Source organism: Calonectris borealis, chromosome 24 (assembly GCF_964195595.1).
Source record: "Calonectris borealis chromosome 24, bCalBor7.hap1.2, whole genome shotgun sequence".
Lineage (NCBI taxonomy): Eukaryota > Metazoa > Chordata > Aves > Procellariiformes > Procellariidae > Calonectris > Calonectris borealis.
Genome location: NC_134335.1, coordinates 6,245,326 through 6,269,031, shown reverse-complemented (window position 1 = coordinate 6,269,031; position 23,706 = coordinate 6,245,326). Strand labels below are relative to the sequence as shown.

Sequence of the window (23,706 nt, the reverse complement as noted above, 5' to 3'; positions counted from 1 at the left end):
CACCTGGAAAGACACGCAGAGCGAGACCAAGGGGTTTTCTCGGGCCGGCTCCCCGCAGCTATAAAGGGTTGCGGGGTGCAAACAACTGCCGGGAGGTCCCCAAAGAAGGGACCTGCCTTCTCTCTCCTGGCCCTGACCCTCCCCTGGGGTGGCCGATCGCCGTAATCTGCCCCTTCGTGTTGGCAGGAGACATAACAGAGATATTCCCTTCTGCCCACCCTGGTTTGAGAGGGACGTGCCGTGGAGATAGAAGCACCCCGAGCAGATGCCAGAACCCCGGGACTGCTCAAGGGCTCTGTCTGGGTCCTCTCTAGTGGCAGAGACTGGGAAAATCACATCATGTCCTCGAGCTAGAGGAAAAATAAAATAAAAATATGCTTCCCTTCTTGTCTGGAGTGCTCTGAGACATGCCCCTGGAGCTGCCTGTAAAGGGTGAGCCCTAAGGGCAATATATGTTCTATATACTCAGCAGCTTTCCTACTCACCGCGGGCAGGCAAATGAAGGCAGGAGACGATTTGGCTCGCAAACAAAGCTCTGCCTCTGGGTAGGTGATTCCCCCCTGTTCAGAGAGAGAGCGAGGACAGGAGAGGCTATGATCTGCCTCTTCGTTTCAACCCCAAAGATGTTGGCACGCCGTTAACATCACGGGACAGAGCGAGTTCTGCTAAAACCCAGTGTCTGACGGGATGGAGCGGGTCTCAGCTCAGGCAGAGCCAAAAACCTTGCATTTTCTGCCTGCCTTTCCCCATCAGGAGGCAATCAGATGTTCTCCAGGCTGGAGGTAAAGTCCTGCCAGTTCGGTTTGACTCATGCTCTGCCGCTGGAGAAGATCTACCAGATGGAGGGGCTGGAGCTCCTGGGGCAGCAATGACTAACCCTGGCTTGATGACCTCTAGGCTGGGCTTCCTGGAGCCGAGGTGATCTCACGGTGCACGTAGGGACCTTTCTGCTCCCTTTCCCATCTGCTCCTCACCTGCATTTCTGCAGGGCAGAGACCCCCTGAGCTCCTTGCAGCTCAGTATATGTGCCAGCCTGCGGGGTCTTCTGCTGTGTCTTTCCCCAATGCTGAACATCAAACACCGTCTGAGATGGTGCAAGCGCTGCGTCGCGTGTGAAGGGAACGAGAATTTACTGTCTTTAAACATGAAGCCACAAAGAGCAAACAGAGCGGAGGTGGGGATGGGAGGAAGCACAACAGCCTCCCCATCCTGCTTAGGAACCCAGCACGGCTTCAAAAATAAACTTCACTCCGAAAATGTCCCCAGGAGCCACAGGCTCAGCCCAGAGCTGGATGCTGCTGGTGTGAGGTGGCACCTCTCGGACCGTGTGCCACCCTGGGTGTTGCTCTGGTCTCCGGGATAAACTTGTCCTGTTGAACGGGGCAATGCCGTGCGAAGGAGAAGTTCCCTCCTGGCACCACGAGATGCTCAAGGTTGTGTCCTTTTTCCCTTGCACCTCCACTCCCTGTGCTGCCCGTTTTCTCTTTGTGGTCCTGTCGACATCCCTGGACACATTGTACTTTGGCCAGCAGACAAAATCCCTGATTCACTGAGCCCAGCGCAGTCAGATGATTATTTTGGGTCACAAGTTCAGCTGCAAGGCACACGACCGAGCAAACCACAGCATGGGGAAACGCTGGCACCGAAAGCAGCCAGGCTGCAGGCTGTGGGCTCTGCTTCTTAAGCAACAGCCTTGGCTTATATTTCATATATGCACAACTTCTTCAGCTGTGCTTGCAGCCTTTGTGGAAGCTTGAAATCACATGAAAACCAGCCTGTCTATGAGAAGGATTTAATTTTATCATTAAACCAACCCAGAGTGCTGGAAAGGAGCGTGGGCTGTGAGGACGTGCATGACTTGGGTGCCCGGTGGTAGTTTGGGAGCATTACAGAAATGTCCATCCTTCTCTCTGGGCACAAAACCAGCTTGCGTAGAAATAGAGCTGCTGCAGGGGAAAAAGACCCATTGGGCACCTCCCTGTGCAGCCCATCCCGATGTTGGGATGCTTATTGCTGTCAATAAATCTCTTCCTCGGCCACAGATGGGGGCTCTTCATCGCTCTCCTTTTAGCTGTCCTGCTCCGAAAAAATCCCACCTGTGATGAGATCTTTTTACCTCTGAATAGCATCAGCTGCTCCAGCATCCTCCCTGGTCCCAAACACTGTTCTGCTGATCATTGTTTGGTGGGCGTGGGGACATTCCCGTATACTCCATATAGTGTGTCCCGGGGTCCAGAGGAGAGGACATCATGGGTATTGACACTTAGTGAGTGCTCCCTGGGGATGCAGGGAGGCTGAGCTCTTTCTGACAAGTGGAAATGGCCCCTTTGCCCCTTGGCTGGAGCCACTGAATGGGGCTGGGGTAGGGTAGCGGGGGATGCACCGAAAGCTGGTCCCCTGGGGAGACGAGCAGTGGGGTACCCCGGGCCTGGAGGCACAGAAGGTGGGGCCGTCGGGGTGGCGGGTCTGGAGATGCGTGGAGGGACACAGCCCGGATCTCAGTGCTAGACTCACCTGGGCTGTGAAAAACAGATTTAGATCTTCGTGAAGAAGTCTGAGAGCTAAACCCTCCGCTGCCAAATAGCAGGTCCCCCACTCTGCTGAACTGTCCCAAATACCAGCGGGGAGCCGGGGACTTTTCATTTTCACTGCACACCCCTGCCCCAACCCGAGACCCCCCTCAGCACCCCCATCTTCGTGGATTTACCCCCCCCACACCGGTGCCACGGAGCTCCTTCTCTTAGAGCAGGACCCAGCCCCACCGGAGAGCGGCAGGAGGGAGCCCGGCAGCCGGGAGCATCCCTGGGGGGCTGCAGGGTCCCCTTCTCCGCTGCAAGAATACAAGTGAAGGGGGTGTCCCCCCCGCCCCGTCCCCGCTCCGGGGAGGCGGTGGCAGCCCCGGGCGGAGCGCGGCTCTCCCGGCCCCGCTCCTCCGCCGGCCCCGCTCCGCTCCGCCGCTCCCGGCCCCCCGCACCGGAGTGGCTGGGCGGCGGGGCCAAGCCGCGCCCCGCTCCCCCCTCTCCCCGATCCCGCCGTATATAAACCCCATGCGCCCCACAAGGCAGGTAGCGGCGGGGCAGGCGGCTCGCACGGCCGCTCCGCTCCCCTCCAGCCTCCGCCGAGTTTTGGGAAAAGGGAGGAAGAGAGAGGAGGAGGAGGAGGAGGAGGGAGGGAGGAAGGGGGGGGCCGGGTCCTGCTTTCTCCCCCCCCCCCTCCTCGCCTCCCCCAAACCCCGATGCCGCCGGCCTGAGCCCCGCCGGGACGATGCTGCCGTTGCTGCCGCTGCTGCTGCTGCTGGGGGTCCCGGGGCTGAGCCTGCCCTCGGGGGGTCCCCCGGGGGACACCGAGGTGGTCACCCCCCTCCGCCTGGACCCCGACATCAACGGGCGACCTTACTTCAGGCGGGGTCCCGCCGAGCCCCCCCGGGGAGAGCAAGCGGTGGTTTTCCAGCTCTCGGCTTTCGGGGAGGATTTCTACCTCCATCTCTCCCCCGACGCCCACTTCATCGCGCCCGCCTTCGCCGCCCACTACCTGGGGGTCGCGCCCGGCGCCGCCCGCCCCCTTCCCGGTCTCCGCCACTGCTTTTATTCGGGGGATGTCAACGCCGATCGAGAATCTTTCGCCGCCCTCAGCCTTTGCGGGGGGCTCCGGGGGGTTTTCGGCTACCGCGGGGCCGAGTACATCATCAGCCCGCTGGCGGGGGGGGCGGCCGGGGGAGCCCACCGCCTGCAGCGCCGCAGCCCCGGCCGCCCCGTCGGGGCCGGAGCATCCCGCTGTGCCGTGGGCTCCGGGCTCACCCCCGGGGTGTTACAGGCGCTGGACAAGTACCGGGGACGTGGCGGGGGTAAAGGGGGTCGGGCCAAGCGCTTCGCCTCGGTCCCGCGTTACGTGGAGACCTTGGTGGTGGCCGACGAGTCGATGGTGAAGTTCCACGGGGACGACCTCCAGCACTACCTGCTCACCCTGATGGCCACGGCCGCCCGTCTCTACAAGCATCCCAGCATCCGTAACCCCATCCAGATCTCCGTCGTCAAGTTCCTCCTCATCGGGCAGGATGACAAGGGGCCCAAGGTCACCGGCAACGCCGCCCTCACCCTCCGCAACTTCTGCGCCTGGCAGAAGAAGTGGAACAAGGTCAGCGACAAGCACCCCGAGTACTGGGACACCGCCATCCTCTTCACCAAGCAGGTGGGTGCAGGGGGGATGACCCAGAGGGGCTGTCCCCGATTTCAAGGAGCCCTGCACCGTGCTAAGGCCTCCTGCCACCTGCGCCCTACCTCTGGTGCCCGCTGGAGGAGGCGGCACTTGTGGCCGATCCCCCTTTCCCAAGGGACCCTCCACCCTCAGATGCCGGGGCGGGGGGAGCAGAGGTGTGGAGCAAGCCTCCTCGAGCTGTCCTCTGGGCAGGTTTTTAGCCCAGAGAGAGCCCTGCCAGGGGGGTGAGCGAGGCCAGGAGGTTTGCAAAGGCAGATTGTCCCCACGGGCAGAAACCTGCCGCTCCATCCCTTGCCTGCTGGCAGGAGCCTCGGCAGCCGGTGCCCGGCAGCTCCGGCACACAGCGGCCGCCACCCCAAAACGTGGGGTCCGAGCCCAGAAGAGGAGGAGCGTGGCCCCGCTTCCCCCTCCCCGGCTGGGAACAGCTCACCGTGCCACCTGCCAAGAAAAAAACCTCTCCCCGCTTCCTCTGACTCATGGTCCTCCTGAGAACCTGGAGCTCTCCTCCGCGCGCTGGCTGCTCCGCGTGGACCCAGTTCAGGGCTGGAAGAAAAGCACCAGAGATACAGCCAGGGCTTGCAGCCCTTTTTTTTTGGCGGGGGGAAGCCAGACTCTCCCCCACCGCTGCCGTGAGCTGGCCGCATCCCTGCGGTGGGAGAGGGGCTTTGCCCTGCTGCCTTTTGCTCGCGGGGTGCGGGGTGATTGCTGCGCCAGGATGAGGATGAGCTCTCTATCCTCCCATCCTGATAAACTGGGTGACACCGAAGCGGTGACACTGCTGCCAGAGCCTCCCCCAAAATGCTTCTCCTTTTCCCTGGGGTCCTGTCTCAGCGTTGACGTCGGTGCCGTGCCTGGCTGGGATGTTACAGCCCGCACCCCCAAATTGTTAATGGGAGGGGAGAAGGATGAGCCCAGCTTGAAGGGGACTGTCCCGTTTTACCAACTTGTGTTTTCTCCTTCCCCCGTCCCTGCCCAGATGTCTTTGGATTAGGACAGGTCGGGAACTCCCCTCAACAGCCGAGAGACCATTCCCAAAACATCTTTCCAGGTCAAGCACTGGTGGGTGGGAAGGATAGAGCATCCAGCTCGGTTCAGCCGCCCCTAGCCTGGGGTCAGCGTGGGCTGATGATGGCCTGGAGCAGGAACGATGCTGTGCAGGGCGTGTGAGACTTCATCCCGCCCTTCCTCCCTGTCCCCCCGCCCCGGGCAGGGGCCGTGTCCTCCGGCCGGCTGTAAATCCTGCCGGAGCACAGGCAGGGTTGAACCCCAGCCTGCTGGAGCAGCTCCTGCCTGCACGGGGCGGCTGCAAAGAGGAGGAAGCCTGCTGACACCCCTGCGGGGACAAGCCAGCTCCATCTCTGGTGGAAACCCGGTGAGGTCACCGGAGCTGCACATGGGATGGATTCGGTCCCAGAGATTCAAAAGCTGCGGATCACGGCCGGGCTGCATTTTTTACACATTGCTAAACCATCCATTCCCAAAATCCCAAAGCAAGCTCGGTGCAAAGGCACACGATCGAGGAGACATCTGCCTTCCTTGAGTGCATCCATCAGTGGTCCCCTGACACCCCGGAGCTTATCTCCTTGCCAAAAAGCTGTTACATAAGCCCCCGACTTAAATTTCATCTCAAGCATGGTTGATAGGCAGTTTCCAGTTGTGTCAACGAGTTGCTGATGAATGGGGCTGGCCTCTCCCGCTCGGCTTTGCTCCCTCCCGACATCGGTCGTGCTGGATTGCGGATTTGCCTTTGGGGAACTCGGTCTCGTTCCGTTGGTGGGTGCAGATCTGCCAGCAACCACAGCCGTGGGACCTTCACCTTCCTACCTGAGCCGGTGCTTGTTGGAGGGTCCTGCAGAGCATCCTTGGAAACAGCATCGCACACCACGGCAAAGGGCTCGGCCAAGCTTCCCACCCATCCTGAACCTTGACGTCCCACCAGCAAAGGTTTGCTGAACATCTTTGGCCTGCTGTAAAACCAAAGGGACGTCGCACCAAGGAACATCTGGCTGTAGCCTAGCGTGCAGCAGATGTCACGGGGGAATTTGGAAACCCACACTCTGTAGCTCAAGGCTCAGCTTTTCGGGGTTGCTTTGGACACGCATGGGAAGCCTCTGCAGTTGGGAGAATGCATATGACCTGATGTCTGAGTAGGCGAATTAGTGCAATAGCCATAAGGATCCTCCCCAACTGACCTGCAGAACATCTCGAGAAGTTGACAAGGGGATGAAGAAGTGCCCACAGATGAAGGTCAGGCTGGCAGGAGAGCCCTGATGGTGCATCAGGCAGGTTGCTTGCAGCCCCTCGGCGTGGTGCAAGGGACATCGGGTGTCCTCCCTTTATTTGGGCTGGCAGCGGGGGATATCGGTGATGGTGAGCACACCGTGCAAAGGCAGAGCTGGCCCTTTGCATGCCGCTTTCCCACCTCTCGCATTTCTCTCTCCTCCCCTCCTTAGCTCCATCCTTGCGCTGCCTTCCCTCCTGAGCAGGCTGCACCCTGGAGGAGGGGTTTTGGGGGGGTCAGGACCCCTCATTAGAGCCCAGGGATGCTGCCCAGCCTTTCAAAGCGGGCTGTCCCTAGGAGGCTGTGGCTGGGGGTTAGGAAAACTCTGTTAAGAGCTGCTCGTTCGTGTATCTCCGCAGCCGGCCGGCGAGGTTGAGAGCAAGAAGTGGGTCAGTGTGTCAGTGCAGGTGTTGGGCCGGGAGCCAAAAGCTCGTTGTGCCAGCGAGGCAACGGCAAATCTTCAAAGAGCAGCGAGCGGGGAGCTGCGAGCGGCCGCCTCTTCCCCGCGATGCTGTGTCGTCCCCCCCGAGTCCCACCTTCACCTCCAAACCCCCAGCGCTGGGACTGCCACAGGGGAGAGCACGGGCAGGGGGGGTTTGGGCAAGCTGCATCCCTGGGTTAGCTCAGCGTGGCGATGACACTGGCTCTTGGTGGCATTTTGGGACAGGGGATACTGCGCTGGGGCTTGCCAGCCCCATTTAGTCACCCTGCGCTGGCCGGTGGTGGCCCTGCCACCGGGGATGCGGGGTTGCTACCTGCATCGATGCCCGGTGGGATGAGGGATGCGGCAGGGTCGCAGCCGACAAGGAAAACTGTTGCAGAGCAGAGAGCTGAACCTGGTTGTACGACGGGGTTTTCCACCAGCCGCGATAAACCCAGGCGTTTCACCTCTCCGGAGATCACGGTCTTGTCTGTGCCTCCGGACTTCGTAGCCACAGGTCTCCTGTTAAAGCCATCTCAGCCCTGGCCGGGGCTCTCTGAAGTCGTGGGGATTGTTATTTACCCACAGCTGAACCTGCCTGCGTGGGAATGCCTTCAGCTTGGAAACCTCGCTGGAAATGTTGGCAGAGCCGCTCATGCGAGATTTCGAGCAACCCAGGCGCTTTGGCTGGGCGAGCGCTGAGCATGAATCACGCTTATTTATAGCATGGGAGCGCCCGGCGAGTCCCTTACGTTTTCTTTTCATGTGGAAAGCTGCTCCCTGCCCCCTGCAGCTCCCAGCCCGGCTGGGATGGCACCGAGGGATGGGGACGATGCTCCAGCCCTTCCAAGCCACCGAGAGACCCCAGCAGGGGAAGGGGGCATCCGAGGACAAGGCTATCGCTCGGCTGGAGCAGCAGTGCGTCTTCAAACGGAGACTTTTTATTTGCACGAGTGCCTTTGGATCCCAAAGAAGGGCAGATCCACCTACGATGGGGACCCTTCCCATCCTCTGTCCTGGCTGAGTCTATGTGGGGTTCAGCAGTCCTTGTGTTGGGGATGGAAGGCTGGGCTGGTTCCTCCTTCAATCCGCTGGCCTTGGTTGCTCCTCGAGGGACGGCTGCGAAGTGTCTTGGAGAGACAGGAGCACTTCCCTTGGCCTTGGGAACCTCTGGACCCAGTCCATGGCCTTCTTGTTCCTAAGAAGAAGTTGCGGAATGAGGTTGAGAAACGGCTCGGCTGTGAGCCCAAGGCCAGGTGCCTTCCCTTCCACCCGCCTGGGTCCGGTCCTTGAGCTCGCACTGAAGAACGGAGCCAGGCTGGCTCCTCTGTGCCGAAACCAGCTCCACCCTGGCCACAGGAGCCGTTCGGGTGGGAAAAGCTGTCGCTGGAGGCATGGAAGGATGCTACACACAAAAAGCATCCCCGATGCCAAGGTTAAATGCAAACACATCTGGTCCGGGTCAGGGTGAGGTTTCCTGCCTCCGCAGCCTGGTGCGTTCCCCATCCCTTTGGGCTGCCTCCCCCCAGCAGCCTGGGATCAGCTCCCCGTGGGGTACCGGGAATGGGGTGGGGATGGGGAACCGTGATGCCCGTGCTGGCCCCGGGACTAACCCCTTGCCTCCGTGCTGCCTCGTAGGACCTGTGCGGTGCCACCACCTGCGACACGCTGGGGATGGCGGACGTGGGCACCATGTGCGACCCCAAGCGCAGCTGCTCCGTCATCGAGGACGACGGGCTGCCCTCGGCTTTCACCACCGCCCACGAGCTGGGTAAGGCTCCCCGCTCTCCTCATCCTCTCGGGAGGAATGCCAGGAGATGGTGAGGTTCAAAATAACCCTGCTTTCAGCCTCCGGAAGATCAGACAATAACCGGCATCTGGTGACAGGGAAACTCCACCTCGGGGCACGAGACCCCCCCTGAGTCGGGGTGGGAAAGAGCTGCTGAGAAAGCAAAAGGCTTTGCTGTTGTGATTGCTACCTCGGCTGGGTTTCCAGGATTCAGGAGTCCTGAAATAACAGGCGGAGGGCACACCTACCTCCGGAGACACTTGCGATGCTCGGCAGGAGGAGGAGGAGGGAGGGGGGGCAAGCGCTGAAGTCTCCTTCTCTTTGCAATTTCCCTTGCCCTTCCTTTCCCATGTGCTTTCCACATGCACGAAGCAGCCGGGACAGAGTGCCGGAAAGCTCGCTGGCTCGGGGCCGCTGCCGGCAGGGTGGCTCGTGTGTGCCGGTCCTGCGAGCTCCCGGTGCCTGCGTGCTGTCTGAGCCAGGGCGTGCACGAGCATCGTCCTTCCCCAGGTGTCTCCTGGGCTGTCCACAGCCATTGCAATCCTTGCAAGGGTCTGTCCCGCTCCGTGCCTCAGTTTCCCCCATTGCAAGAAGCTGTGGGGGCCCTACTCTGCGTGCCAAGTGGGGTTATTCATGCTGCCCCCCCTTATCCCTCTCCCCAGGCCACGTCTTTAACATGCCCCACGACAACGTGAAGGCCTGCGAGGAGGTCTTCGGCCGGCTGAAGACCAACCACATGATGTCCCCCACCCTCATCCAAATCGACCGTGCCAACCCCTGGTCAGCCTGCAGCGCTGCCATCATCACCGACTTCCTCGACAGCGGCCACGGTGAGCCCTCCTGCGCCCCTCGCCCTCTTACCTGGGTCCATTGCCCCATGGGGCTGGTTACTGGGAGAGGCTGATGGGCTGTAGAGCAACTCTTCTCCCTCCTCTGCAAAGAAAGTTAGAAGGAAACGGGGGTTTGGCAGCGTTTCTGCATTGGCCGGGCTTCCTCAGTGCCGGGGTGCCCCCAGACGTCTGCTCTGAGGCTGCCAGCACGGCTCTACCCGGCGTCACCAAGAGATGGAGTCACTTGGGTCTGGGATGCAGCTGACCTCGAGGGCATCCCTGGGGTAGCACCCGGTCCCGCTGGCAGCGTACGGCTGGGATAGCTTTGGCCAAATCACCGGCAGCCATCCCTCACCTCCCCGCAGTGATGCTCTCCCTCCCCATACAACCCCTTGAGGACCCGGTAGACCCCCCCATCCCCACTCCCGCAGGAGACTGCTTGCTGGACCAGCCTGCCAAACCCATCCCGCTTCCCGAAGACCTGCCGGGGACGAGCTACAGCCTGAACCAACAGTGCGAGCTGGCCTTCGGCGTGGGCTCCAAGCCCTGCCCGTACATGCAGTACTGCGCCAAGCTCTGGTGCACGGGCAAGGCGCGCGGGCAGATCGTTTGCCAGACCCGTCACTTCCCCTGGGCGGACGGCACGGGCTGCGGCGAGGGGCGATTCTGCCTGAAGGGTGCCTGCGTTGAGAGGCATAACATCAGTAAGTACAGGGTGAGTACCTGCGCCGTGAGCCCCAAAAAACATGGGGTCACCCGGAGTTTTTGCATGGGTGCTGGCTGAGCAGTCCCCCACCTCCTGGTGCCGGGGACGCTGATGTGAAAAGAGATGGAGGTCCCTTGGGTGCTGCTACTCCGCTCCATCCAGCCCCGGGCTGGTTTGGGGGCAGCCGGCAGAGGTTTTGCTTGCGAAGGGATGGCTCTGAGCCCGGAGAGCCGGGATGGAGCTGGCGGTGAAGGGGATGAAGCATCTCACCCTGCCACATCCCCGCAGGTGGACGGCGGCTGGGCGAAGTGGGCGCCTTACGGGCAGTGCTCGCGGACGTGCGGCGGTGGGGTGCAGCTGGCCAAGCGGGAGTGCACCGACCCGGTGCCTGCCAACGGGGGCTCCTACTGCGAGGGCGTCCGCGTCAAGTACCGCTCCTGCAACCTGGACCCCTGCTCTGCTGCAGGTAAGGCTGGAGCTCAGCTTGCTCGTGGTTGTGTGCGTGATCTATAACCCTGAAAACAGGCGTGGGAGCTCCAGGCTGGTCCCCAATCCCATGCACATCCCCATTTTTTCCAGTGCCGGGGAAGAGCTTCCGTGAAGAGCAGTGTGAGGCTTTCAACGGCTACAGCCACAGCACCAACCGCCTCACCGCCTCCATCTCCTGGGTCCCCAAATACTCCGGCGTCTCGCCACGGGATAAATGCAAGCTCATCTGTCGGGCTAACGGCACCGGCTACTTCTACGTGCTGGCACCCAAGGTTGGTGAGGGGGCAGCGTCTGGGCTGCAGATGACTCCAGTGCGCCTGGAAATAAATGCATTTTCCTTGTCTGGGGGGCAGCTGGTGTTAGATGAGGTTGTAAAGGAGGAGAATCCACCAGGCTGGTAGGAATCAGCACGTACGTGTCCGCTTATTTATTTCAGAGCTGGAGTTGGTCTGTGGTCTTCCTCTGGGTTTGTAAAGGTGCCTCAGGGATATGCCCATAGTCCTGAAATAGAAGATGATAATTAGGATGCTGGGGAAGCGATGCACGTGCCGGACAGGGCAGGCGGCCAGACGTGGGACTGAGCGGGGCGGTGTTAGCTGTCTCCCCAATGCAGCCTCTTCCCTTTTCCACCGATGCAACAGAAAAGGCAGAAAATTATGTAGATGCAGCACAAAAGGCATATAGTCCCATCCGGCTCTTCTCAGAGACCCTAAAAAGCCTGACTGCAAAGCAGAGCGTGAGCAAAGGAGGTGCCTGCTAGCATCTCCTCAGGACCCGTTGGATGGATTCGGGTAGCCCCGGGTCGGATGGCCGCAGTCAGGAGGGTTTGTGGGGTGGCACAGGGAAATGCAGCGGCTTGTTTTGCTCACCCTCGTGCAGGTTGTGGACGGCACCCCTTGCTCCCCAGACTCCACCTCGGTCTGCGTCCAGGGCAAATGCATCAAAGCGGGCTGCGACGGGAAGCTGGGCTCCAAGAAGAAGTTCGACAAATGCAGCGTCTGCGGAGGAGACAACAAAAGCTGCAAGAAGGTCTCGGGCTTGTTCACCAAACCCATGTAAGTGTTAGGGGACTGCGTGTGCTTCCCCCTCTCCCAGCTCTGCTTTTTGGGGTGGACGCAGGAAAGTGGTGGAGATGGTGACGGGGGCTATGTCCACCCTGCTGCTATTGTACATCACTGTGTGGAGACCTGGGCTAGCTCTGAAGGAGAAGCAGGACACATTTAACGTGCTATTGGCTTCTGCTTGATGGGGTTATCTCCGGTACATCCGTACCGTTGAGCCAGAGGAGCTGAAGCATCTTCTCATATCTGGGTGACCTCAGCCTAGATGAAACTCAGCATACCGAAGAGATCCAAAGTGATCTTCAGGGGAAGGAGGAGATAACCGCAGGGGTGGGAAGGTCTCAGGCTGTAGCTGCAGAGCTTTGAGGTCGCGGGATGTCCCCTGCCTGACGGCCTGCCCTGCCTGCTCTTCTCTTCCAGGCACGGCTACAACTTCGTGGTGGTCATCCCCGCGGGCGCCTCCAACATCGACATCAGGCAGCGGGGCTACAAAGGGCTGATCAGCGACGACAACTACTTGGCGCTGAAGAACGGGCAGGGCAAGTACCTGCTGAACGGCCACTTCATCGTCTCGGCCGTGGAGAGGGACCTGATGGTGAAGGGCAGCGTCCTGCGGTACAGCGGCACCGGCACTGCCGTCGAGAGCCTCCAAGCCTTCAAGCCCATCCAGGAACCCCTGACTTTGGAGGTGCTCTCCGTGGGGAAGATGACCCCTCCTCGGGTACGCTACTCCTTCTACCTCCCCAAGGAGAGCAAGGAGGACAAGTCCTCCTACAAGAAGGAGGGCAAGACTCCACCGGACCTCAACAACAGCGTCCTCAGCCTGTCCAACCGCTTGGACGGTGGGAGACCGAGCTACAAGCGTCCCTCCTACAAGTGGGCGGCGGGCGGTTGGGAGGCTTGCTCCGTCACCTGCGGCGATGGGTTGCAGAAGCGTTCGGTGGCTTGTCGTGACTCCTACGGCCAACCGGCCGCCGAATGCGATGCGGCACAGCGGCCGGCCGATGTCCGGCTGTGCGGGGAGCCCTGCCCGGCGTGGGAAGCTGGACCTTGGTCTCCCTGCTCCAAGAGCTGCGGTCGGGGTTTCAAGAGACGGGCGCTGAAGTGCTTGGTCCCAACCGGGCGCTTGCTGCCCCGGGAGAGTTGCAATTTTCGGAGGAAGCCGCAGGAGCTGGATTTTTGCACCTTGAGGCCGTGTTGAGCGGGTCAAGGGGTGTCTGCGAGGAAGGGCATGGTGTTCCCCTGGCTGGATGCGGCCGAGCTGCAGCCAGGGCTTGGGAAAGGGGGAGATGTCCATAGCACATATCAAACAGGGGGCAAAAAAAAAAAAAGAAAAAATGGGGGAAAAAAAGGGACCTGGATGTGGGGACAGAGCACGCACACCCCCCACACCTGGAAGAGAGGGATTTTACCGACCAGGTCGCTCGGAGACAGAGCGGGAATGAACATCTACCTCGAAGCCGCCGAACGACGCGGAAACCCACCGGCGGAGGCTGGGAGTCGGGGGGGGGGACGGATGGAAACGAGGGGGATCGCTGCCCGGGATGGATCCGAGGACAGGCAGGGGGATGCCCCTAAATTGCACAGTCGAAGCCTCCCCCGTCTTCCCAGGGCCAAGCCTACCTCCCCCCTCCCCGCACTCCCCCAACACTCGTGCTAAATGGGACCAAAAGGATTTACCAATGCAACGACGGCAAATGATGCTGTTCAACCACCGGTGCAACGAGGTGCCGGGGCTCATAGGGACTGATGCCTCCAGGGCTCGCTGGTGATGACTTTGCAGCCCGGGTGGTCCAGAGAGCCCCAGCAGCATCCCTGGGCCAGGCTGGAAGGTGGAGGCTTTATTTTCATTTTCTCCTCATGTTTATGACCTGACCAGTGTAGATTTTATGGTGCTTAACTCTGTATTTTTTGTTTTAACCTCCTTCCTCCTCACCCCGATGGATGTAAACCTTGCGTAGGAGGGACGGCGTTATTCCCAGTGGGCTCTCTCACCCGGCTGAGGTTTTCCTATGGTGCTTTGGGATGGGGCTGTGTCAGCATCCAGCGCGTAGCTGGATGCTCCCTTACACCCCGGTTCAGGGCAGGTTGTAAACCGCCCGCCTGAAGTTTTTCAGGGCTAAAAGGGATCACTACGGACCTGAGATCTGAGCTGTCATTCCAAAAAAAACAACAAGCAACTGTACTGTAGTACCGCGGCGCGGTGCCGTACGGGGTCAGACGCAGCCCCGCCAGTCGCCGGTACTTGACTCCGCTCTGGAAATGGTGCTCGCTGCTTCATGGGACCAGTACGCCGTGCCCAGACATCCCACCACCCTCTGCCCTCCAACCTTTGGGCCAGGTTGGGTTATCTTTCCTTTGCCCCCCTGAGATACCCTGAGCTGAACTCTGGCAGAGCTGGCGGAGCTGGGGCGACATCCCCGGCATCGCTTTTGAGCTGCGGAGTGGGAGATAAATTCGGGTCTTGGGTTTTCCTGGGGGAAAAGGGGCTCAGCGGGGTTCAGGTGTGCGGGGATTGAACCTCTTGCTGCTGCAGAGCATCTACAACCAGCTTCCCCTTCCAGAGTTTTGTGCAAGGGTTTATCCTGCACCTCTGATGGTTCTGTAGCATCGTTCCCGTTGTGGTCGGAGCCCTCTTCCCAACGACCCTTTAACGCATCGTTTAGGTCTCTTGCTCAGATCCTACCATCAGGGACCATTTCACTTTTTGCTTTTCCACTGATGAAGGTGCCTCTTAATCAATTAGCTGGGACTGTGAGCAAGCCGGGGTCTCTGGGTCGAGCTATGCCGTTATTGGGATCAGCAGCAAGGGACAACAGGGCCGATACACAGATTATGGGTAGGCAGAAGATGCTGTCTCAACTACTAGAGGCTCGGAGCCTACCTTGCTCGCTCGGTCCCATGCAGATATAGCGTGGAAACTCCTTGTGCCCTTTGGTCTGCTCCAAAAGGTCTCCAGCTGTGGGCAAGGTGAGAAAGATCACAAGAAAGAGGACAGCGGTAGCACAAGGATTTCCTTGCTAGACCTTTCCACCAGCTTCGCGAACCCCTCGTGACAATGTTTGTAGACCCATCCTCCCCGGATTTATGTAATCCCTTTTTGAACACAATAATATTTTGGGTCTCCACGCTGCTCGATAGAGCCAGGAGCAGATGTTGTGGTTGCTCTGCACAGCAGGGGACGGGACTTAATGTTCTAGGAAATCCCTTCCAGGTCTCCATTCCCATGAACGTATCATCCATTTTTGGAGGGTTTCCCTGCGTAACCGAGCCCGTCGCGCTTTCCTTTGGGGACAGAGCTCCGAGGAGCTCCCCTTTTGTGTCTTGCCATCCAACAGATGGTTTCCAAGCCACCGAGAAATCGTCACCCTCGCTGACGGCGGAGGCGGGGGGAGGATGGGGCGGGAGGGATTTCTTCTGTGCGGTTCTTTTGCCGAGTGTGCAGCAAAAGGACGGAGATGCCGATCGTACTGGCTGCTTTGTGTATACCATGTATACTAAACATCGATCTCTGCTGTTTGTGCGTCAATAGCAAACCTGAAATAAAATCGTATTTAAAGTTACACCTGGTTCTCCGGGGGATGCCTACGTCATTTCGTTGGTGGCTGCAGAGCATTTCTTGTCTTACTGCGATCCCTCTTTGAAGCCTCAACTCATTAATTGAAGAAAAAAAAAACCAACTTTGAAAGCCTAACGGGTTTATTCTGACTTGCTTCTGCTACAGGATTTGTTATTGGCAAAAAAAAAAACCCCAGCCTGAAGGAGCCCAGTGGTGGATTAGTCCCTGCAAGCCCCGGGGCTCCCCTGCACCGGGGCGTTAAATGCATGAGGCTGGTTTGCTTTAGCCTGAAATCAGGATATTCTTTTGTCAGGATAACAGCAATATAGAGTTAAACGGATTAATGTAAACTGGAACAACGCTCTCACATCCTGGAACAACCCCGGGACCATCCTTTCCCGACGTGCTATTCCCGAGTCATCCGCTCCGTATGCGGACGAAGCCTCAGTCACAGCCCCTTTTCGCATCACCTTTGGATCGTCCAGGAAAAGCGAGGTTAGCTTTACAACTGAGCCGACCCGGCGCGGCTGCGGGGTTGCCAGGTGCCCGGAAAATGGCACGGCATTCCTCCTGCCGATTCCCAGCACGCCCTCCCTGAGTCAGAGCCCTCTTTCCCGGTTACATCGGGGCCAACGGTGAGATAACGTCCTGCCTTTTAATGGGATGCCTAATGTCACCCCCTCCGGCTCTCAACAGAGTGCCTGGTATTTTATTTTCCCCAGCAAACGCAATTTTTTTCCCTGCTATGTTGTAATGGTTTGGCAAATTTAATGTGTTTTATCGGGGGGCAAGCTCGCTTTGCTTTTCATTACCATAAAGAAACAAACACGACAGACCCGACCAAGCACCTTCCCCCGCGCCGGCTCCTCCAGGGAAATAAAGGATTGATTGCCTGCACCTCTCCCCATAAGAAAGTTCAGTTTCAGCCCAAATATATCCCACGCTGCAAAGAGTCCAGCTGCAAGGAGCTTATTAGGAACAGAGAGGGAGATTTCCACCCGGCGCAATACCTCGTGCCATAGCTTTCCCCTCGAGTATCTGTTCAGGGGCAGAAACCTAAGTTAAAACCAACGCCTTGCTCCTCCAGCACCAGGTAACAGCCACGCTTTTAACCAGGTGCCCTTAAAAATCACCCAGAGAGACAAAAAACCACACAAGCCCCGAGTATTGACCTGGTAAGGAAGGAAGAAACCGAGCGCCGATGCCAGAAACACCCGCTCAAAGGGAAGGCTGGTGTTCAGCCAAGTCGTGCTCTGTTTGCTCAGGGTGCTTTGCCGCAGCAAAGCCGGCGGTGACTTAATGGGGCTGAGCCAAACACCGACACCCGGCACCAGGCGGGTGACAGAGGTGATGTCCCGCATCCGTATCAAGCCTGAAGCCGCAGGAATAGGCTCCCGGGGGAAGGAGAAATGATGCAGAGCATCATATGCTGCGTCCAAGGGGAAGGGGGTAGCTTTTCCCAGCCTCGTGAGATGCTGTCACCGACGGCTCTCGGGCTTGCTAGTTCTCTGACACTGAAAGATTTTGTGTTTTGCTTCCCTTCATTGTGAATTTGTTTTCTTTGGATTCTCTGATCTCTAATAAAAGGCTGAGCTGGCTGCTTTTCCCTTCAGGGGACACTGACGCATCTTCACCTGCATCCTCTAGCTCTGCTAAACGCGAAGGAAACCTGTAGCTTTGAAACCTCAGCTTTGCTGTGGTTAAAATGGGGTTAAAACCAGCCAGGGAATTGAAAGTGGCAAACCGATGGGCATGAGACTCATTCCCTTAGGCCAAGGAGTCGTGCCCAGGAGTCCCCATCAAGCTCCCAGCAAAGCTGCAGGCTCCCAGCAGTGACTTACACCCTGGGAGAGGCACAGGGAGTATTTCTGAAATGCCCCGCTGGTAGCATTTTATTTTCCTGTTTGGCTTTGGCAAATGGAGAGCACTGCGGGATTTTGTGTAAAAGAAAAAAAAACTACAAAAAAACCCACCCTACCAAAAAAGAAAAGACCTACCCGCGTCCTCTGCTAGAACAAGCATTTAGTTCCCCCGGTTATTTTAGCCTTCCAACCACTTTCTTTGCCCTTTTCTTGGGCGCTTCCCCAGGCATCTGCTTTGGAGAAAGATGCTGGATTAGACAAACCTCTGCTCCCACCTCTGCACCTTTCCTTACATCTTAAGTAGTAAAAATGGCATGAAAACTGAATCTACCCCCGTGGCATAGTAGCACGAGGCACGGCTAGTGTTCATGATGGGACATTGAGACCTCCAGCCTCCTAAGCTCTTGCGGCAACACCTATAGCAAGTGCTAAACTCTCTAAATGATTTAATATGCAAGGGGATTTGCTGAGAAAGAAGGTCCTGCGGTGCTCCAGCCAAACCACCGAGTGCTTTCCTCCAAACCCATCCCTCGCTGAGCCCGAGGATTGAAGATGGCTTGGGCCGAGCGTACCAAATGCCTTTACGAAACTAAAACCCCATCCTGCATCTGGGACCGCCTGCAGATCTGCTTGTTTTCATCTGTCCGAAGCTGAAAGTTGAGAAGCTTGAAAAAAAAATGAAAAAAAAAAAAAAACAACCCACGGTATATGTATATGTATATATATGTATAATGTCAGGGAGAGAAAGCATCGAGGGTGAGGGTAGTGCACGTGCCTCGGCTGTCTTTCTGGTCCAGAGCGCTTCGACGTGGCTGCGGATCCACTCCTTGAGGTTGGGATGCTGCCTTGCTATTATTATTGCTATTATTATTATTATTGTTATTATTATTATTATTATTGGATTTTGCCAGGAGACAAAAGCAAAACCAGACGTAGGTTGAACAAACGGACCTAATTGATAACACATGTCCTGCAGAAAACCTCTTCTGGGGGGTGGAAAATAAACTGCGAAGGGCAGCGCAGCGCTCTGCCGTGCCCCGCGCCGCACGGGGAAAACGGGGACGTTCACGTGAGGTCGGGGATGTAAAATGAAAGGCTGATGCGGAGCAGGGATGAGAGACCCCGGCCCCTCTCCCCGCTTTTCTCCCCGTCACCTCTCCCGGCGCCGACGGCTGCGATCGCAGAGGACAGACTGTGCTGGCTACGGCCGGCTCTCCCCGAATCTGGCAGGAAAAAACCTGCTCTCCAAGCAGAAAAGAGCATTTTCCCACTCCGGCGGCTCTGAGGATGCATCATTGATCCTAACCCCGGGTCAGGCGCTCGCAGAAAGCCCGGGCAGCTTTTCCGCAGCCAGGCGATGGAGAAGAGCTCCAGCACCCAGGATGCCAACCCCCCGGCCATGCCGACCCTTGCAGCAGACTAAACTTCCCTCCGTTGTCCTCCCCAGCCAGCAAACTGACACGTTCTCACAAGCATTTCTGCTGTGTTTTTTTTTTTTTTTTTAATATTTTTTTCTAATTATACAATGTGTTTAGTGCCAAATTTGTCCGGCCAACTCTAATCTGGCAAGCAGACCTCGTGGATTTATGGCAAGCAAACTCCCACCTCCCTATTGACCGGTGGCAGGAGCGGGATTTTATCTTTTTGGAGGTCTCCATCACGTATTTTCGCTCTTATAAATGCATAATCCTCGAAGACGCGGTGACAGAAGGAGAGAGACGGCGTTCGTCGGCATCAGCGTCTCCGAAGGAATGAGCTGAGGAAATCAGGCAGCTGTTAAAGATTATAACCCTTAACTAGGTAAAACCCTTGGAAATTGCAGCCATGGGGTGAGCGGTGAGAGCTTTCCAGCCGACTCCTGGGGAAGGTGCTGCGTTTGGATTTAGCCTAATTAATATCAAGTTCAGCCAAGCAAGCCTGGGAGGCGGATGGTCTCCCAAATGGTTATTTAATGTGGCTTGATTATTTATTTTTTAAAGCATTTCTTTTTTTTTTTTTTTTTGTTCCCCCCTTGTAAATGAATTTAACGCTGGTGAGAGGTGTCGGATTGACAGCTCTGGAAATTATAAGCCCTCAAGGAAAAATGTTTTGGAGTCGTGGAAGGAACAACACTGTACGTAATCCAGGCGTAAGGGTAATTATTTGCAGTAACAGCTGCTTTTTGCTCTCAATTCAAAAATAGAGACCGCAGGGATTCAGCAGAGCATGAGACGCTTTCAGGTGGCCGAAGCACCGGGCACGGCCGGAGCTGGCTAAGCAATACACTCCGTCCCTGAGCCACCGAGGCACTCAGGGCCACGTTTCGGTGCTTAATTGCTATTCATGCTTAAATACCGCACATTTTTCTCAGCCCTTAAGCGTGTTCTTAATTTTGAGCAGGCACTTCAGCACCTCCCCGCTCGCTACAGCCTGTAAGCAAAGCAACTTCACACATATGCTGGAAGTTTACACCGAGGCTGAATCAAAGCCTTCGGGGTGTACAGAGCTGAGAAAATATCCTAAATATATTCCTCCCCAAGTCACAGAAGAGGTTTTTTTGGGTTTTTTTCTTCTTGCTAATATACTGTTTCGGCCTTTTCTGCAACTTTATATCGTTCGGAATATTTTCAAAGTGCGGCGGCCAGGCTCTGGATAGCAGAAACACATGTTCCCGAAATTATGGTCACTATAGGGACCACATCATCATGACAGAGATAATTAAGGTTCTCTGTGTTCTCGATGACATCTGTTGTCCAGAAGCAGCCCCATATGCTATAGAAATACAGGCGTGAGAGGTAGGGGAAGGACATCTGGACAAGGGATGGAGGGGAAGGTGCAGCGAGATGATGAGTAGACTGAGTCTATTTAAGCCTGGTCTATCTGGGCATCTTAAAAAATCCTAGGGAGTCTGGGGAAAAAAAACAATATCCCCATGCTAGATGTTAAGTGAAATTAGGGAGACTAAAGGCCACGACTTCATCCATCTTTAGATACTGCCAGGATTTAGGGGGAGGCGAGATCTGGGTTTAGGGGTCTTGCTGGGGGTCGCGCAGGATGGCCACGGCAAGGTACGGCCTTGATCATAGTTTTCCCGAGTTGCCCATTAACCCCGTGACTTAAGCACTTATTTTGGAGGTGAGGATATATTAGGCGGAAAAAAGAAACACAGAGGAAAACGTGGGCACTGAAAGACGGGGAGAACCTGGGCTGCGGGGTTTTTTTTATCCCAAAGGCAGGAGAAAAAGGAGTGAGCGGAGAGAAAAGGAAACAAGGAGAAAGAAGTAAAACAAGGGAAACCTCAAGAGGGAGATGCTAATGCGAAGCAGCTGGTATCCCACCTGAATCCTGGAGTTTTTTTGGCTTCTCCGCATCCCCGGAGCATCGCAGAGCAGCCAGAGACCCTCCGCGAGTCTGTGCCTGCTGTGCTACGCTGCCAAAGGTGAGGGGGGAGGAAAGGAAAATCACTTTCATGTTGTTCGCAGTGTGGTGGTGGGTTTTTTTGGGGGGGAGGGGTTGTATAAAACTATTTGAAATGTGTGTCTCTTTGAAAAGAAAATCTTTGGCTCGTTCCCTTTTATTTTTTTCTGCTACTGAGGAGGAGAAAGGGAAGCAACAAGAGACAACACGTATCCTCCTTCCAGGCTTTAGGACCATCTCCTCAAGAGCGAGGATATGACATCTTGAAGAAAATGTGAAGCACATAATTTTAAAGCTCTTTATTTTAAAAAAAGTCCATCTCCAGTATAAATGATTCTGCAAAATTCCTTGCTTGCTTGCTTGCATGCTTCCTTCCTCCCTCCCATCCCCAATGCAGATGCAATTAGAAAGGCTTTAAGGATTTTATTTTCAACGCAGCCGAAGGGTTGCTGGAAGCACACAGCAGAGGTGGTTTTCTGGCCACGGCCGACGTTTCCTATTTGGACCTGAAAAATAAAAGTCTGCTGTAATTAGCACGTCGCGTGCCTGTGCGGGGGAGTCAATGTTTTTGTTTCCTTTTAGTGAAGAAAAAAACCCCAAAAGACACAAAATTAGCTCTGTGGCAAAGCCAACGAGTTGGTACAAAGCGATAGGCATCCAAATGTTTTCTTTTGAGCTGCCCCAGGGGACCGTGCAGGGGCTCCTCGGCCCCCGAGGCGATGCTGAGCATCCCATCCAGCCGGGCGCTCGGCCCTCGGCACGTGCCTCCACACCCAGGCCTGGAAATTATTCACCAAATCCGGCTGGGATTTGCTCCTAAAAATGCCATCGGGGGGTATATTTTTTTTTAGGGGGAGGGGTGAGTTTACATGGGAAAAAAATAAACCCTGCCCTTCGCTTTGCCCTGGGTACCAGACCGCACGGCTCTTCCCTCCCCGCTGCCAGGGATTCCTCTTGCATTTTATTTTTGCATTGTTTCTGCTGGTGGGAAGCCAAAAGCACCAGGGAACCTGTTTCTGATTCATCCTCTTTCTCCTCCCCGCTGCTGGGAGCTCTCAGCCCCCTCCGTGGTGCGGAGACGCGGCTCCGGCAAGGGTTAATTCTTCCACCCGCCTTTTCACATTTTTCCTTTTTAATATTGCCTCTGAAGAAACAAACAGAGGCGAATCCCACCCTCTCTCTGGAGAGTCTTTCTTGGCTTGTTCCAGAGAACATGCAAATAATGATTATTTGTCCTATATTTTCTTTCTCGGTGCCTCATTTCAGCAGCCTTGGGGATTGAGTAAACGAAATGACAAAACGAACAAGGAAAGCAATAAACCCAAATAAATAAATAGGTGAAAAAACCCGACAACATTCCCCTCGTGGCGCAGAGCGTAGGGGCTGAATGTGTCGATAAACCAACACGGTGGGACAGACGGACGGGGGCTGCGGGGCTCGGCTGATGGGTGCCAGCAGTGCACTGCTGGGTGGGAGAGATGCAAGGGCGGACGTCTAGGAAAAGGGCCTAAATCCTCCTTATTCTGGGTAGCGAGTCCAAATCTTTGGGGATAAATCCTTTACGGAGCCGTGGTGAGTTTGCTTGTATTAAGGTGGAAGTCCCTTGGGACGGGACCTTCTGGTTCTACTTCCCACATGCCGCTATTTCCATCCCTCCATGCTTTCAGGCACCTTTTAGTCTTCTCCCAATGGCTTTTTCATCCCTCAAATTGGTTCGCCTATATATATACCTTCCCTCCTCCCGCGGCTTTAGGGTGTTGTGCCAAACGACCTCTGAAACTAGAAGCAATCTTGAGCTCTTGCTCAAATCCGAGTTGCAGAGGCTCAAACCGGGCTTAAGCCGTGGCTGCCCCTGCGGGATGGGCTCCAAACCCATTGGATCTGTGGTAGGGCTTGGGTTTGGACCCCCAGCCAAGGGCGAGGAGGAGATACGTAAGGCGTTTTGCATTAGACAAATGGGTATTTGCAAGAAATCACATTGCTTTGTTGGATCAGAGTCTAGGGGATACATAAAACTCCTCTCTTTACCCATTCACTCCTTTAGTCGGCTGCTTTGCCTCTTTTCCCGGGACCAACTTCAATTTCTGTGGGTGCCTCCTAAAAAAAAAAATAGATCCCGCTGTACAAAAAAAAAAAACCCCAAAACCCACTTTATTTTTCCCAAATGGAAAAAAATATCAGGTTGCTGTGGGTGCACCCCAAGATGCTGTGAAACTCCTGCAGTCTTAATCTAGCTTCCCCCCTTCCTCCGGCCAGGCTGCAGGTCCCGGTTGTGTCTGCGGCGTGCAAGCTGGAAACACTGCTGCCCGACTTTATATATACAATATTGTGCTTCTCCGAGTAGAAATATTCAGGGTTTGCTCAAAATATTGTGAAAAACAATGCAAAGAATGTGGCAAAATGAGGAAACGGGGAGCAGCGCTGTCGCAGGAGCGGGGATCCTCCTTTCTCTGCTTTCTGTTAGATTTTCTTTGCTAAAGCAACGCTGGCAGCAGCTCGTAGCCCACATCTGGTCACCTCCATCATGAATTTGGGCTCCCTGAGTTCACATCTGGATGCAGCCAGTATTTCCAAGGCATTTTCACATCTCACTGAAGAGAGATCCCATATTTTTCTTCCCCCGGAGCAGCGGATTTGTGTGCCTTTCCCCCTAATCTCTCATCTCCGAACTCCTCGGAGCCGATAATGAAAAACTTCCCGCCGCGTTGGGACCACTGCTTTTCTAGATTAAGAAATGCTCCTCAAGGAAGCCGACAACCATAACAAACCCATTTGCTAAGATAACATTATTTCAGGATCGTGGCTGCTTTCCTACCCGCTCCGCAGCTCGGATACTAAATAGCCCCGACCGACAAACCCTCCTAAACCCCTGGAGCATGCCCCGCAGAGGTGATATCCATCCTGGCACATCCCATAGATGATTTGAGCTGCATTCTGGGGGCAAACAGGAGGTACCAGGCATGTGAGGGGTTTCAGGGATGTTTTGGGGATGCTCCAGGCTGCCTCCTGCATCCCACCGCCCGCTGCAACAAGGGTCTCGCCCACCGAAAAGAGCCGGCTCCGGCAGCCACATCACCTTTTTTTCCTCGTCTGCCGT

General features: G+C 56.3%; 1 protein-coding gene across 1 annotated transcript; it reads left to right on the top strand.

The window, feature by feature from the left end:
- Nucleotides 1-3,264: 3,264 nt before the first annotated feature.
- Nucleotides 3,265-15,742, top strand: ADAMTS15 (ADAM metallopeptidase with thrombospondin type 1 motif 15). Its single transcript, XM_075172708.1, has 8 exons — nt 3,265-4,188; nt 8,556-8,688; nt 9,369-9,536; nt 9,968-10,251; nt 10,531-10,708; nt 10,822-11,003; nt 11,611-11,786; nt 12,213-15,742. Exons 1-8 carry the CDS (start codon nt 3,265-3,267, stop codon nt 12,991-12,993), a joined length of 2,826 nt encoding a protein of 941 aa, XP_075028809.1. The 3' UTR covers nt 12,994-15,742.
- Nucleotides 15,743-23,706: the final 7,964 nt, after the last annotated feature.

What these genes read in the sequence shown, in the direction of transcription:
- ADAMTS15 (XM_075172708.1), top strand. Translation starts at nt 3,265, where the DNA reads ATGCTGCCGTTGCTGCCGCTGCTGCTGCTGCTGGGGGTCCCGGGGCTG. An exon ending in TCTACGTGCTGGCACCCAAG is followed by an intron (nt 11,004 to 11,610) that starts GTTGGTGAGGGG and finishes ACCCTCGTGCAG; the next exon opens with GTTGTGGACGGCACCCCTTG. An exon ending in GGCTTGTTCACCAAACCCAT is followed by an intron (nt 11,787 to 12,212) that starts GTAAGTGTTAGG and finishes CTTCTCTTCCAG; the next exon opens with GCACGGCTACAACTTCGTGG.